The 14898-nt window shown below is 41.6% G+C and overlaps 1 protein-coding gene across 1 annotated transcript in view; it reads left to right on the top strand.

Moving 5' to 3' along the window:
• Nucleotides 1–14898, top strand: part of LOC135542316 (mitogen-activated protein kinase 14A-like) — a 49061-nt gene that overhangs the window by 17520 nt on the left and 16643 nt on the right. Inside the window, exons 2-6 of the mRNA XM_064969197.1 lie at nt 4115–4244; nt 8152–8210; nt 13612–13723; nt 13847–13876; nt 14327–14374. Of these exons, the coding sequence (XP_064825269.1) occupies nt 4115–4244; nt 8152–8210; nt 13612–13723; nt 13847–13876; nt 14327–14374 (379 nt within the window). The remainder of the gene's footprint in view (nt 1–4114; nt 4245–8151; nt 8211–13611; nt 13724–13846; nt 13877–14326; nt 14375–14898) is intronic.

Consider the following 14898-nt stretch of genomic DNA (forward strand, 5'->3'; position numbering starts at 1 on the left):
AATGACTGGTTGTCCCAAGGGAGCACTGTAGTAATCAACTGAAATTCCAAAACTTTGAACATGCATATCTCCTGTCCCTACAGTCATTACATTTTGTACTCACAGTGCTTCCAGACCCCTTGACCTTTCCATATTTTGTTGTCTTAAAGTCTGAATTTTAAATTGATTAAATTGAGATTTTGTCTCACTGATTTACACACAATAGCCTGTAATGTCAAAGGGGAAATCTGTTTTTAGAAATGTTTGCAAATTAATAAAAAATATAAAACTGAAATGTCAAGAGTCAATAAGTATTCAACCCATTTGTTATGGCAAGCAAATAAGTTTAAGAGTAAAACTGAGGTTGCATGGACAATAATAGTGTTAAATGACTACCTTCTCTATGTACCCCACACATACAATTATCTGTAAGGTCCCTCAGTCGAGCAGTGCATTTTAAATTTGAACCGATTCAACCACAAAGACCAGGGAGGTTTTCATATGGTTCACAAAAAGGGCACATATTTATTTATGGGTCTAAAAAAAAAAGCAGACATTGACTATCCCTTTGAGCATTTATTTGTTTATTTCACCTTTATTTAACCAGGTAGGCCAGTTGAGAACAAGTTCTCATTTACAACTGCGACTTGGCCAAGATAAAGCAAAGCAGTGCGACAAAAACAACAACACAGTTACACATGGGATAAGCAAACTTACAATCAATAACACAATAGAAAAATATTTAAACAGTGTGTGGAAATGTAGTAAGATTTGGGAGGTAAGGCAATAAATAGGCCATAGTGGCAAAATAATTACAATTTTGCAATTAAACACTGGAGTGATAGATGTGCAAGTAGAGATACTGGGGCACAAAGGAGCAAAAAATAATTAACAATCTGGGGATGAGGTAGTTGGGTGGGCTATTTATATATGGGCTGTGTACAGGTGCATTGATCGGTAAGCTGCTGTTACAGCTGATGCTTAAAGTTAGTGAGAGAGATATAAGGCTTCAGTGATTTTTGCAATTCGTTCTTGTCATTTGCAGCAGAGAACTGGAAGGAAAGGCAGCCAAATGTGGTGTTTGCTTTGGGGATGACCAGTGAAATATACCTGCTGGAACGCATGCTACAGGTGGGTGTTGCTGTGGTGACCAGTGAGCTGAGATAAGGCGGGGCTTTACCTAGCAAAAACTTGTAGATGCCCTGGAGCAAGTGGGTTTGGTGACAAATATGTAGCGAGGGCCAGCCAACGAGAGCATACAGGTCGTAGTGGTGGGTGACAAAACCAATGGCACTGTGATGGACTACATCCAATTTGCTGAGTGTTGGAGGCTATTTTGTAAATGACATCGCTGATGTCAAGGATTGGTAGGATAGTCTGTTTTACGAGGGTATGTTCTGCAGCATGAGTGAAGGAGGCTTTGTTGCGAAATAGGAAGCTGATTCTAGATTTAATTTTGGATTGGAGATGCTTAATGTAAGTCTGGAAGGAGAGTTTACAGTCTAACCAAACACCTAGGTATTTGTAGTTGTCCACATATTCTAAATCGGAACTGTCCAGAGTAGTGATGCTAGTCGGGCGGACGGGTGTGGGCAGCAATTGGTTGAAGCAATGTTTTTTTACTAGCATTTAAGAGCAGTTGGAGGTCATGGAAGAAGTGGCCGCATTGTGCTGTCATTTATTTTACACTTTGGATGGTGTATTAATACACCCAGTCACTACAAAGATACAGGCACCCTTCCTAACTCAGTTGCCGGAGAGGAAGGACACCACCGAAGGATTTCAGCCATGAGGCCAATGGTGTCTTTTAAAACAGTTAGAGTTTAATGGCTGTGATAGGTGTTTGCAATAAGGCAACAAACAAAAAAATCCCCAAATACAAAGCAATTTGTTTGGGGCGAATCCAACACAACACATCACTGAGTACCACTCTTCATATTTTTAAGAATGGTGGTGGCTGCATCATGTTATGTGTATGCTTGTCATCGGCAAGGACTAAGGAGCAAAGGCAAAGTCCTAGAGGAAAACCTGGTTGTCTAATCGTTTTCAACAGACACTGGGAAAAAAATTCACCTTTCAATAGGACAATAACCTAAAACACAACGCCAAATATACACTGCAATTGCTTACCAGATGCCATTGACTATTCCTGAGTGGCCTAGTTACAGTTTGGACTTAAATCTAGTTGTAAATCTATTGTGAGACTTGAAAAGGGCTGTCTAGCAATGATAAAGAACTTGACAGAGCTTGGCAAATGTTTTGAAGAATAATGGGCAAATATAGTAAAACCCAGGTGTGCAAAGTTCTTACCCAGAAAGACGCACAGCTCTAATCACTGCCAAAGGTGATTCTGACATGTATTGACTTAGTGGTGTGAATACTTATGTGAATGAGATACTTTAGTGTTTTTGTTCCCATTCATAAAAAAATATAGAAAAATGTTCTTCCACTTTAACGTTCAAGTATTTTGTGTAGATCGTTGACAAAAAAAATGACTTTGTAACACAACAAAATGTGAAAGGTAAAGGGGTGGGAATACTTTGAAAGCACTATATATACAGCCCCTCATGAGTAAAATGTTTCCCATAAGAAAACCAAATGAATAGTGTTGCACGGTATACTGAAACTTTTGTACTTTTTCAATACCAGAACATGAAACTGTTCGGTAACAGAATTTGTTACTTTCAGTAATTCTATCAAATGTGTCTGATGTCTTCTACTGATTTGAGAGGATCAAGTCTGTCTATCAGCGCAGCGGATGTCCCCTTTATAGATCGAGCGCATCGTGCCTGCTACACTTACTCAATTCTAGCTCTAGCCTGTCCTGAGCAACTGCTGCACTCACTGGGGTGTGTGTGCTACAACATGTTAGCTCCCCCCTCATGCTGCACAGAAGTTAACACACTTCGACACATGCGACACATCATGTAGAAATGTTGCAACTGTTAATTACTGTTCTCAAAACAATGTCCATTACAGGCTAGAACACTTTACAATGCAAGAAAATACAGGTAGCTTCCAGCTTTGTAGGATAACTTTCCTGGCTAGCTCACAGCTGAAGCTAACATCAATTCACTACCCTAGTACTTTGTCATAAAATGCAAACAAAAATGCAAAATATCCTTATTTCAAAGCTGAGTGTCACCAAAAACCGTAGTCATTGCCAAAACTTGATTCATTCACTTCGTCTCCCTCGCATCAGTCACATCTCTCTGTCCATGTGTGTGAATGACATCATTAGGGCTGAGACAGCGTGCACTTTTCTAAAAGAGATTGCTTCTTCTATTCAAATGTTGTTGATCAGTACAATAAAATAAGTCTCAAATGGAAGGGAAACAGATTTGTTTTTCATCTGTAGCACCATGAAATCAGCCAAAACAAGCTCCATATACCTCAATGCATGCACACATTCCTATTGAATACGCATTCACCTCTATTGTGAATTGGCCTAGGCTACATCTTGATTTACCCAGTTTATCAATAGAGACTTAACATTTAAAGTATATTATAACCGTTATGTTTTTATGTAGATTGGTTAGAACAAAGACAAATTGGTTGTATCTCAGAAAAAGTGACATCTAACATTTAAAATGTCATGATATATTAATCTGAAAGTATCTGTCTGGCTCAAGTGCCATTTTGACTGTGACTTTGGCTAATACGCCTTTTAGTTGCTGTGGTAACCGAGTATCGTGATACTAAGACTGGTATCGGTATCGAAGTCAAATGATGCGCTGCATCATTCGTGGGGGATGACGTGTACTGTTGCCTTGCTGTAGATTTGCCCTAACTATTCTTTGTTACATGCGGCCGGAAGGGATGGCTACTGCATTGATACGGAGTACTGCAAAATTACCGAGGCTACAACAATCATGATGTTTAATAAAACACCTTTGTGTACAGCGCCTCTCCAGGTCCCAAGGACCACTTCACACAATATTACATTTAAGAATGGTTTATTTAAATGTCTGGTTGAAAGTAGCATGCAATCGAAATAAGAGGAATGTAGTGTTGAATTATTGATGTAACGTCATTACTGTGATAACATGAATGTTATGTTATAACAGTAATATTATACATGTGATATGAATGTTATAATTACCAAGGTGTGTGTGTGCTCTTTGACACTGCGCAGCTCGTCGTATGACGTGAAGTCGGGACTGAAGATAGCGGTGAAGAAGCTGTCGAGGCCGTTCCAGTCCGTCATCCACGCTAAGAGGACCTACAGAGAACTACGACTCCTCAAACACATGAAACACGAGAACGTAAGTTAACCCCGTCCCCATACACACCTCCCGCAGCATGTGAGTTAACCTTTCCTTGACCTTTTTACTGATCGATCAGTCCAACTTTGCAGAAGTTACCGGATTTTTCACGAGTCCCAGTTTGAGCCTAGAGGATTCCCTCGCTGCTTATTCAAGTTCCAATAATCCTCCAACTCCGATTTCTGAAAAATCTTGTGTGTGTGTGTGTGTGTGTGTGTGTGTGTGTGTGTGTGCACGCGCCATCTGCCTCAATTCTGGGGAGACCTGACCTCGAGTGAGACTGTGGTCCTGTATCTGTGTGCTATGAAAGGCTATTGATCGCCATCTCTTAATCTAAAGAGCAGATGGAGTAGATGTGTCTGTTTTTGTGTGTGCACACGAGTGCGTGTGAAGGGAGTCGAGTGGACAAAGTATGTGTTTTCATATGATCCTCCGGCTCCTGTGGTAAGTGTACTGGAGCTTCTCTCTGAAGGGATCAACAGGTCAGTGTCACATCCATAGAATGACATTCACTTGAACCGACAAAAGGCCCCTGGCCCTTTGGACCATGACATTCAATGTCAAGTCAAATTGTATTGGTCACATACACGTATTTAGCAGATGTTATTGCGGGTGTAGCGAAATGCTTGTGTTCCTAGCTCCAACAGTGCAGTATTATCTTACAAGTCACAACAATACACACAAATCTAAAAGTAAAAAAATGGAATTAAGAAATGTATAAATATTAGGACGAGCAATGTCGGCGTGGCATTGACTAAATACAGTAGATTACAGTAGATACTACTTTACTCATCATGTATGTAAAAAGTATTAAATTGCCTCGTGTTCCATTATTTAAAGTGGCCAGTTTATGTATATAGTCCAACAGCCTTTTAAGATGCAGGGTTGTGTAGCCAGGTGGTAGCTGAACAGGCGGTGGCTCGGGTGGTTGAGGACCTTGATGATCGGCCTTCCTGTGACATCGGGTGCTGGGTGACCTGAAGGGCAGGCAGTGTGTCCCCGGTGATGCGTTGGGCAGACCGTACCACCCTCTGGAGAGCCCTGCGGTTGCGGCCGGTGTAGTTACCGTACAGGTGGTGATATTGCCTGACAGGATGCTCTCAATTTGGCATTAGTGTAAGTTTCTGAGGGTCATAGGGGTCAAGCTGAATTTCTGCAGCCTTCTGAGGTTGAAGAGGTACCTTTGTGCCGCCTTCGCCACATTGTCTGTGTGGGTGGACCATTTCAGATTGTCAGTGATGTGTACACCGAGGAACTTGAAGCTTTCCACCTTCTCTACTGCGGACCCGTCGATGTGGACAGGAGCGTTCTCCCTCTGCTGTTTCCTGAAGTCCATGATCAGCTCCTTAGTTTTGTTGACCTTGAGAGAGAGTTTATTTTCCTGGCCCCACTCTGCCAGGGCCCTCACTTCCTCCCTGTAGGCTGTCTCGTCATTATTGGCAATCAGGCCTACTACTGTTGTGTCGTCTGCAAACTTGATGATTGAGTTGGAGGCGTGCGTGGCCACGCAGTCATGGGTGAACAGGGAGAACAGGAGGGCGCTGAGCACGCACCCTTGTGGGGCCCCTGTGTTAAGGATCAGCGAAGTGGAGGGGTTGTTTCCTACCTTCACCACCTGGGGGAGGCCCATCAGGAAGTCCAGGCCCCACTTGCACAGGGCGAGGTTCAGACCCAGGGCCCTGAGCTTAATGATGAGCTTGTAGGGTACTAATGGTGTTGAATGCTGAGCTTTAGTCAATGACCAGCATTCTGACGTAGGTATTCCTCTTGTCCAGATAGTATAGGGTAGCCTAGTTGTTAGAGCGTTGCACTAGTAACCGGAAGGTTGCAAGTTCAAACCCCCGAGCTGACAAAGTACAAATCTGTCATTCTGCCCCTGAACAAGGCAGTTAACCCCACTGTTCCTAGGCCGTTATTGAAAATAAGAATTTGTTCTTAACTGACTTGCCTAGTTAAATAAAGGTAAAATAAAATAAATAAATAAATAGGGCAATGTGCAGTGCGATGGCTATTGTATCGTCTGTGGATCTATTGGGGCGGAAAGCAAATTGAAGTGGGTGTCGGGTAAGGTAGAGGTGATATGATCTTTAACTAGCCTCTCAAAGCACTTCATGATGACAGCAGTGAGTGCTACGGGGCGATCGCCATTTAGTTTGTTTGGCCACGCACCAGAGTACCTTGACTTAAGTGGAAATGATAGAATATTCTAGTTGTTCTAATTCTATGGTCACATCCCCTCTCTAACATTGAGTCACCATAGGAGAGCTAAGTTGTAGGACGTGAAGAGGCCCCTCAGCGCTTATTCAAACATCAGTCCTGCTCACTGATTTCACTCTCACGGTGGTATGGTGCTGCAAACCCCAACACTTCACCTTTACAACCACTGGTTACATCCAATAGTATGCCTGTTATGCTTGTGGTGTGAAGGGAGGTTAACTCTGCATAAACCAGTGGTGTAAACAACACTGGAGCAAATGTCTTCCTTCAGGGGTGTGGGGTTTCACTGAATGATTCAGTGGTGGTGAAGCTGAACACACTAGGTCAACTGCTGTGTTTCATGGTCAAGTTGAAGATGATAGGGAGTTTGACCCAGAGTCCAACTTAAGAGTCACCATGCTGCTGCACTGTAAGCAAATACCACCAAACTGTGGTTGTGTGTGGCAAATGGCAATAAATTCATATTAATCGGACAAGGCTGACAGTAATGATTGTGCACAAGGTCTTTTTTCGAAAACTAAATCTTATCCCTCTGTGACTTTAGGTAACGCTCAGGCAACAGCAGGATCCACCTGCCACAGAGAGTGTGTGGGTTTGAGTTGTTTAAACTTCTCTTGAGTTCAGGTAACAATTAGCGCTTAGCAGCAGGTAAGGGAACAGTAGAGTAGATACACGCGTCAGTTTGATCACAGCTCTTGAGTCTTGACCGACCCATTTATTATCTGTTATTCTCTGAGTGAATTTCCCCACTGTTGCCTGGTTACACTGCAGGCTATGTTTTTTTGGAAAGCCTGAGTCAGCCAATCACTTTTTGTTTTGGCTTGAGTCCACCAATCGCAGAGGGCTCTGCCCTGCGTGGACGGTGTTGAGTCGTGTTGTTATGACACCCACCCACAACAGTCAGTTTCTCCAGAGGGGGGCACACTGGGTCTGGCACCGATTTCCACTTCCTCCCTCTGTCCGCTCTCCTCAACTCCTCTCTAGCCACCCACACAGTGCCTGCATGCTAGCTCTTCTTTCTCTCTCCTTTTCCCTTGTTCTCTCTCCCTCTGGCTCTCTCTTTCTGTTTATTGTATTCTGCATGATTTCCTGTAAGGAGTTCAGTCATCACTTTCTCCTGTGTTAACAGCAACACACACACACACACACACACACACACACACACACACACACACACACACACACACACACACACACACACACACACACACACTATGAGTGCATTAGCCTGTGTCACAGAGCCCCGACTGTCACTGTGTACTGTCTGTCCTGTGTTGAGAGCAGAACAGTGGTTTAGGCTCTGTTCCAAAGCTTTAGAACGACCTGCCAAAAATCCCTAAACTTTGTTTGATGAAACGTGATGTTTGTTGTCAAAGCAACCTTTATCTGATGGTTATTAAAACAGTGAAAGACCATGTCAAGGACGACGGGCGGTAGCACAGTCTCACACTAAGGCTCTACTTTTCTTTGCACAAAGACAAATGCATAAACCATTCTCCTCTATTTGTGGACTCTGCACATTGCCTCAATCCCCCTGAGGGATTTTAGCAGTTGGAAGAAGACCACATGTTGTGGTTATTGTTTTGTCTGTAGTGTGAGCTTTTTCTGTAGTATGAGTTATGTTTGCAATGTGAATTGTGTCTGTTGTATTTAGAATGTTGTCTAACCTTTGACCTCCTCTTTCTGTCAGGTGATCGGCCTGTTGGATGTGTTTACGCCCGCTACCAGCCTAGAGGAGTTCAACGATGTGTGAGTAACAACTTTCTTGTTCTCTCTCTTGCTCGCCATTTTTAAACCCCTCGCTCTGGCATTTCAAATAGCTGTTGTATAGGAGTTTAAGTTGCTTAGCAGAACACATGCAAATGTATATGTTATAGGGATGGGGGGGTGGGATCGATGCAGTAGGCTTGGGCGGTTCCAGATTTTAATATTGTTGTACTGTCCTTCTCTCATACCGGACTTTGTGGTATTACCAGCCTTGCACACAAGTGGGCACTAAAGTAAAAGCCCATTGGGCCTCCGTTACCAGATTGCTAACAAACTTGGCACAAACTAATAACGAAATCACATAGACGCTGTTAGCTAAATGCTAACGAGCGAAAACTAACAAACAAATTGCAAAGACGGGCAAATCCAGCGAAAGTGAATGAGATAAATTGTGCAAATGAACAAAGTTGTGACGCATGCATTTTCTGAAGGAAGTGCAGCGTGTGTACATGGAGAAGAACTGAGGTGGGGGGAAAAAACGCTAGTAGGAAACACACAGGGGGAAAATAACTCATCCAGAACTCTTTGTCTTCTGGCAGGAAGCCGTTATAAGATATCTGATAGCAAACATTTAGTTGTGAATTCAGTACAAGTGTAACTTTATCACCTTGTGTGCGCCACACAGAGAGACTCTCCAATAGATATCGAATGGTATGGACTCAGCAGCTCGCTTTCTCCCGTTGTGCTATTTACAAACAAACACCAAGTGACTGGCTCAACTGTTTTGGGAATCCACAGAAAGCTTAATCATTTAAAATAATGTGACTGGTGAAATGAAGTACGCAATCTGTTTTTACATTTTTTATCTCCTTAAGGTGTTGCACAAGTTGACTGCAAGGTAATAACTTAAGTAGCTACAAATATTCAAATATATTGGAAAACTTTGGATTCTATTGAAAAACCATTCCGTGGCTTTTCCCAAATACCCCGGTATACGGTTTATACAGTATACCACCCAAGCTAACAGTAGAGTATTGAGATATTATTTTTGATGATTTTATGTCGATACTGTGGGCTCCATTTGAACAAACTTAACGCAATGGTACATGTAAGAGCGGGTGGTAGTGCCATAGGTTCGGGGGTGTGTCAAATATTTTAGCTATTTTCACAACCGGAATTATGGGAACAGATGCTGGCGGTATGCTGGCGGTGTGCAAGTGCTGGGTTTTGGTGAATATAAAGTTGTAGATGTGTCGAGGCTTGACCCCCTCACTGGCCAATCAGAATGTGCTCCGTGGCTAAATATTTGGTTGCTTCAAGTTGTGTATTTACAGTATTTTATGAATTGCATTGTCAACTCCAATTCGAATGTTAGTCCATTGTAGCCCAATTTGTTAAATAACCTACAGAAACAAAAATAACAAAATGTTTGTAAGCCTATCCCATCTTTGCTAAATCCACATTGTAAGATGTCTAATTGCATGACTTCAATATGGAAATATATTGTTAAACATAGCATTCGCTGTGATCTAGAGGCTAGGCCTACTGTACAGTGCATACGGAAAGTATTCAGACCCCTTGACTTTTTCCACATTTTGTTACAGCCTTATTCTAAAATGGATTAAATAAACAATCCTCAGCAATCTACACACAATACCCCATAATGACAAAGCAAAAACAGTTTTTTTGGAAATTTTGCAAGTTATTTAAAATAAAAAGCTGAAATATTACATTTACATAATTATTTAGACCCTTTACTCAGTACTTTGTTGGAGCACCTTTGGAAGCAAATACAGCTTAGTCTTCTTGGTTATGACTCTACAAGCTTAGCACACCTGTATTTGGGGAGTTTCTCCCATTCTTCTCTGCAGATTCTCTAAATCTCTGTCAGGTTGGATGTGGAGCGTCACTGTACAGCTATTTTCAGGTCACTCCAGAGATGTTTGATTGGATTCAATTCCAGGCTCTGGCTGGGCCACTCAAGGACATTCAGAGACTTGTCCCAAAGCCATTCCTGCATGGTCTTGGCTGTGTGCTTAGGGTCCTTGTCTTCTTGGAAGGTAAACCTTCCCCAGTCTGAGCACTATGGAGCAGGTTTTCATCAAGGATCTTTGCTCCATCCATTTCCCTCAATCCTGACTAGTCTCCCAATCCCTGCCACTAAAAAACATCCCCACAGCACCATAGGGAGGGTGCCAGGTTTCCTCCAGGTGTGACGCTTGGCATTCAGGCCAGAGTTCAATCTTTGTTTCATCAGACCAGACAATCTTGTTTCTCATGGTCTGAGAGTCTTTAGGGGCCTTTTGGCGAAGTCCAAGCTGGCTGTCATGTGCCTTTTACTGAGGAGTGTCTTCCGTCTGGCCACTCTACCATAAAAGGCCTGATTTGTGGAGTTCTGCAGAGATGATTGTCCTTCTGGAATGTTCTCCCATCTCCACGGAGGAACACTGGAGCTCTTTGAGAGAGACCATTGGGATCTTGGTCAGCTCCCCGACACCAAGGCCCTTCTCCAGCGGTTAGCTTCAGGAAAAGTCATTGTGGTTTCAAACGTCTTCTGTTTAAGAATGATGGAGTTTCTTGGGAACCTTCGAAGCTGTTTTGGTGTCCTTCCCCAGATCTATGCCTCGACACAATCATGTCCGTAGAGCTCCTAAAAACTTCTTTCCACCTCATGGCTTGGTTTTTGCTCTGACATGCACTGTCAACTGTGGGATCTTTATATAGACAGGCGTGTGCCTTTCCAAATCATGTCCAATCAATTAAATTTAGGTGGACTCCAAACAAGTTGTAGAAACATCTCAAGGATGATCAACTGGAACAGGATCTACCTGCGCTCAAGTTTCATAGCAAAAGGTCTGAATACTAATGTAAATAAGGTATGTTTAAAAAAAATTTTTTTATACATTTGCGAGAAAGTCAACCTGTTTTCGCTTTGTCATTATGGGTTGTTGTGCGTAGATTGAGGAGGAAAAATATTTATGTAATCCATTTTAGAATAAGGCTGTAACGTAACAAAATGTGGAATAAGTAAAAGGGTCTGAATAGTTTCCGAAATTGCATTATGTCTTTAATGTCTGAGCCATGGATATGCCAAACGTTGTGAATAAGCAAGATTAAATGCACTATTGATGAGGCTTAAAATTAGTTAATATTTCGAATCCAATTAGAATCAAAATAAAACAACTTGTTTTAAATGGTCTATGTTTAAATACAGATACAGGCACCATAATTGCTCCCCGTTGGCATATAATATTAAGACTATTGAGGCTTTTACACTCATCAAAAATAAATAATAATGGGAGCTGACTAAAATAATGATAAAAAGGGGAGGTCCACTCACTGTTTTGCTGCTCCCAAACTTGATCTTTCACTAAAGCTTTGGTGATTGATAGTTATTTCAAAGCACTCTCACGAGCCAAACCCTCTATTGAGCATGACAAAAAAAACAGCCTTCATTGAGGGGAGGCTATGATTTCTTGTTTTTCGTTTCATTTGATAAAATTATAATATTTCAAAATCGGATGGAGTCAGAAGCATGATATCTTAAATAACCTCTCTTGTTCCATGGCACTGTGTGCACACAGTCCTAAATGTCTTTACGTACAACATTTGCACGTCTATACAATTGACAGGAGAATCGTAATTTGTGTCATTCCGAGGCACATTCTCAAAAAACATTGGCTTTTGATATGGCATTATAGGGAGACTGAATAGTTTGGAGGAGCGCATCTTTGGTAATTGGACGAGAGGCGCTCTTTGAAAATGGGGATGGGATTGCCGACTTGAACAAGCAAAATAAAGTATGTAGGTATGTGAATTGTGAATCATGAAACCTCAAATATTTCAGGGCACTCTCACTAAGCCATTTTTGAAAAGCCTGTTAACTCGTAGGCTACTTGGCTAATGCATGGCCAGGATAAAATGACACACCCATGCAAAGCTGCTAAACCTGCCTTGATTAAAGGTGGGGTAGGATGTGCTTGGTTTTAATCAAATTAAACAAAAGGGGGGGGGGGGGGGCAATCGTTTTTTAAATGTTTTTAAATACGAGATTCCATGGGCACTGTATGTCACGGCTGGATAGGTTGCACTTCCGATCTTAAAATCCATGCCATGACCAAATACGTTACCTGCTTTTGATGGGTCTTAAAACTTTCATTTTGCGCTGTATGAAATTGCCACTTTTGCACTTTTTTTTTTTAAGGACACACATCAAATCTTGCCACCCCTCCCACCTCTGTGCAAGTGAGCTGATATTGGACAGGTAAATTGCAGAAGGGGTGAAAATGCCAGTGCACCAGATTTTACATCACAAAATTGCAAACTAAGGTGCATACAACACTTGCACCTATGTATAGAGCCCTGTGACTCTTAAGTGTCGATTTTTAAAACATTCTATTTTCTACTTTTTTTTGTTAGCTAGCGCGAGTCTGCTGTACCTGCTCCAACACTCTGTTATTTTTCATCCTATAGCTTGTTCTATAGGATGTTCCAATATGTTTGGAACATCAAATCACAATCAAATCCGTATCGACTCACAATTACATATAGAATCGTGATAATATAGAATCGCAATATCATATCTATGCATAAGTATCGTGATAATGTCGTATTGTGAGGTCCCTGGCAAATCCCAGGCGTATTATATATGTTTCTGCAGGTCTCTATTTAATGTGTTTGGTCGTGTGATTTATCTCACTGAGACACATGCAGGTTTACCACTGCACACATGCTGCACATTATTCCTTATTTCCATGGTAACAAGCATTCCACTGTCTCTGTGGCTTCCAGCATAAATGTGTGTAGAATACTGAAGTACTAACCTTCATTTCTCATTGGGCTAGGATATGATCTCTCTCACTCTCTCTCACTCTCTCACTCTCTCTCACTCTCTCACTCACTCACTCTCTCTCTCTCACTCACTCACTCACTACCTACTATCGAAAAGTTTGGGGTCACTTAAAAAAATGCCCTAGTTTATAAAAGATGCTATTTTTTCCATTAAAATAACATAATTGATAAAAAATACAGTGTAGACATTGTTAATGTTGGAAATGACTATTGTAGCTGGAAATTATCAGCAACCATCACTTGTGTTCCAATGCCATGTTGTTAGCTATTCCAAGTTTATCATTTTAAAAGGCAGCTGAAAACTGTTATTCTGATTTAAAGAACCAACCTTCTTTAGACTTGCCTTCTCTATCCCTGGTTCACCCTTAATGAGCTGTAAAGCACTTAGCGGTGTTTACTGCTTGTAATTTGTAGTTTAATTTGAGACCTCTCTCTCTCTACACCTATTGTGTTTCCCCTAGGATTTTTTTCAGTAGCGGTGTGGGGCTGTGGGTGGCCAATGGTGCAGTCTCTGACCACACCACTGTTTTAAAGCACATTTCCTGCAATGATACAAATTTTCCCATTACCTTTTTTTGGTTGTGATTGGCAGGTACCTGGTGACCCACCTGATGGGGGCGGACCTCAACAATATTGTCAAGTGTCAGAAACTGACGGACGACCACGTTCAGTTCCTGATATACCAGATCCTCCGGGGTCTCAAGGTGTGTGTGTGTGTGTGTGTGTGTGTGTGTGTGTGTGTGTGCGTGCGTGTGTGTGTTCATAGGTGCAGCTATAGGTTTTCATAGCTATGCAATTGTAAATAGTTGTCTGATTTTGTTTTGCAGTATATCCATTCAGCAGACATCATCCACAGAGTAAGTTACATCAAACTTACAGTACCAGTCAAAAGTTTGGACACACCTACTCATTCAATTTTTTTTACAATTTATTTACTATTTTCTACATTGTAGAATAATAATGCCAATAGTGTGCAAAGATGTCATCAAGGCAAAGGGTGGCTACTTTGAAGAATCTCAAATATATTTTGATTTGTTTAACACTTTGTTGGTTACTACATGATTCCATCTGTGTTATGTCATAGTTTTGATGTCTTTCACTATTATTCTACATTGTAGAAAATATATATATTAAAAAATAAATAAAAATGTTTAAACCCTTGAATGAGTAGGTGTGTCCAAAATTTTGACTGGTACTTTACATCATTCTTTACGTCAAGATGCTTGAATTTGGTGGAGGGCGGAAATTGGAATACCTGACAGTGTTAGTACCTGCCTTATTCTCCCTTCTCTCCTTCCCCTCTGCAGGATCTGAAGCCCAGTAACTTGGCAGTGAATGAGGACTGTGAGCTCAAGGTGAGAAAGTTTTTCGATTTATTAAACCAGTCTGCCTAACTAAAAGGGATAGTTCAACTACCCTGAACTGCTTCTCCTCTCGAGCTAGTAAGAAATTTTATTTTATACAGTATTTTCAACACGATGGTCACCAACATGAAACATACAGTAAAGCTCAGTCATTTACAGCTGTTATATATTTCGTTCAAACTGGTGAAAAATGCACGCCTGAAGTGGTGGGCTGTTCATGAAGTTGCAACGTGCAGAATGCTACAGTCTGCCCACTGTATTTAGTTATTTTCTGCATTTGCATTGTTCTTTCGAAGGCCAAACCCACCATTTGTGTGAGTGGCCAAAGGGCTTTATTTTCATGTCATCTAAGCATAGCACCGCTTGGAGTTTGCTAAATGGCATTGGTACTTGGATTGGAACCAGTGCTATGGTCATATGACATGAAAATATACATATTTGGCCACGTACACCGGTGGTGGGTTTGGCCTTCGAAGGAACAATGCATATGCAGAAAATACTCATCCGTACTGTAA

The sequence above is a fragment of the Oncorhynchus masou genome, chromosome 6 (assembly GCF_036934945.1).
Source record: "Oncorhynchus masou masou isolate Uvic2021 chromosome 6, UVic_Omas_1.1, whole genome shotgun sequence".
Lineage (NCBI taxonomy): Eukaryota > Metazoa > Chordata > Actinopteri > Salmoniformes > Salmonidae > Oncorhynchus > Oncorhynchus masou.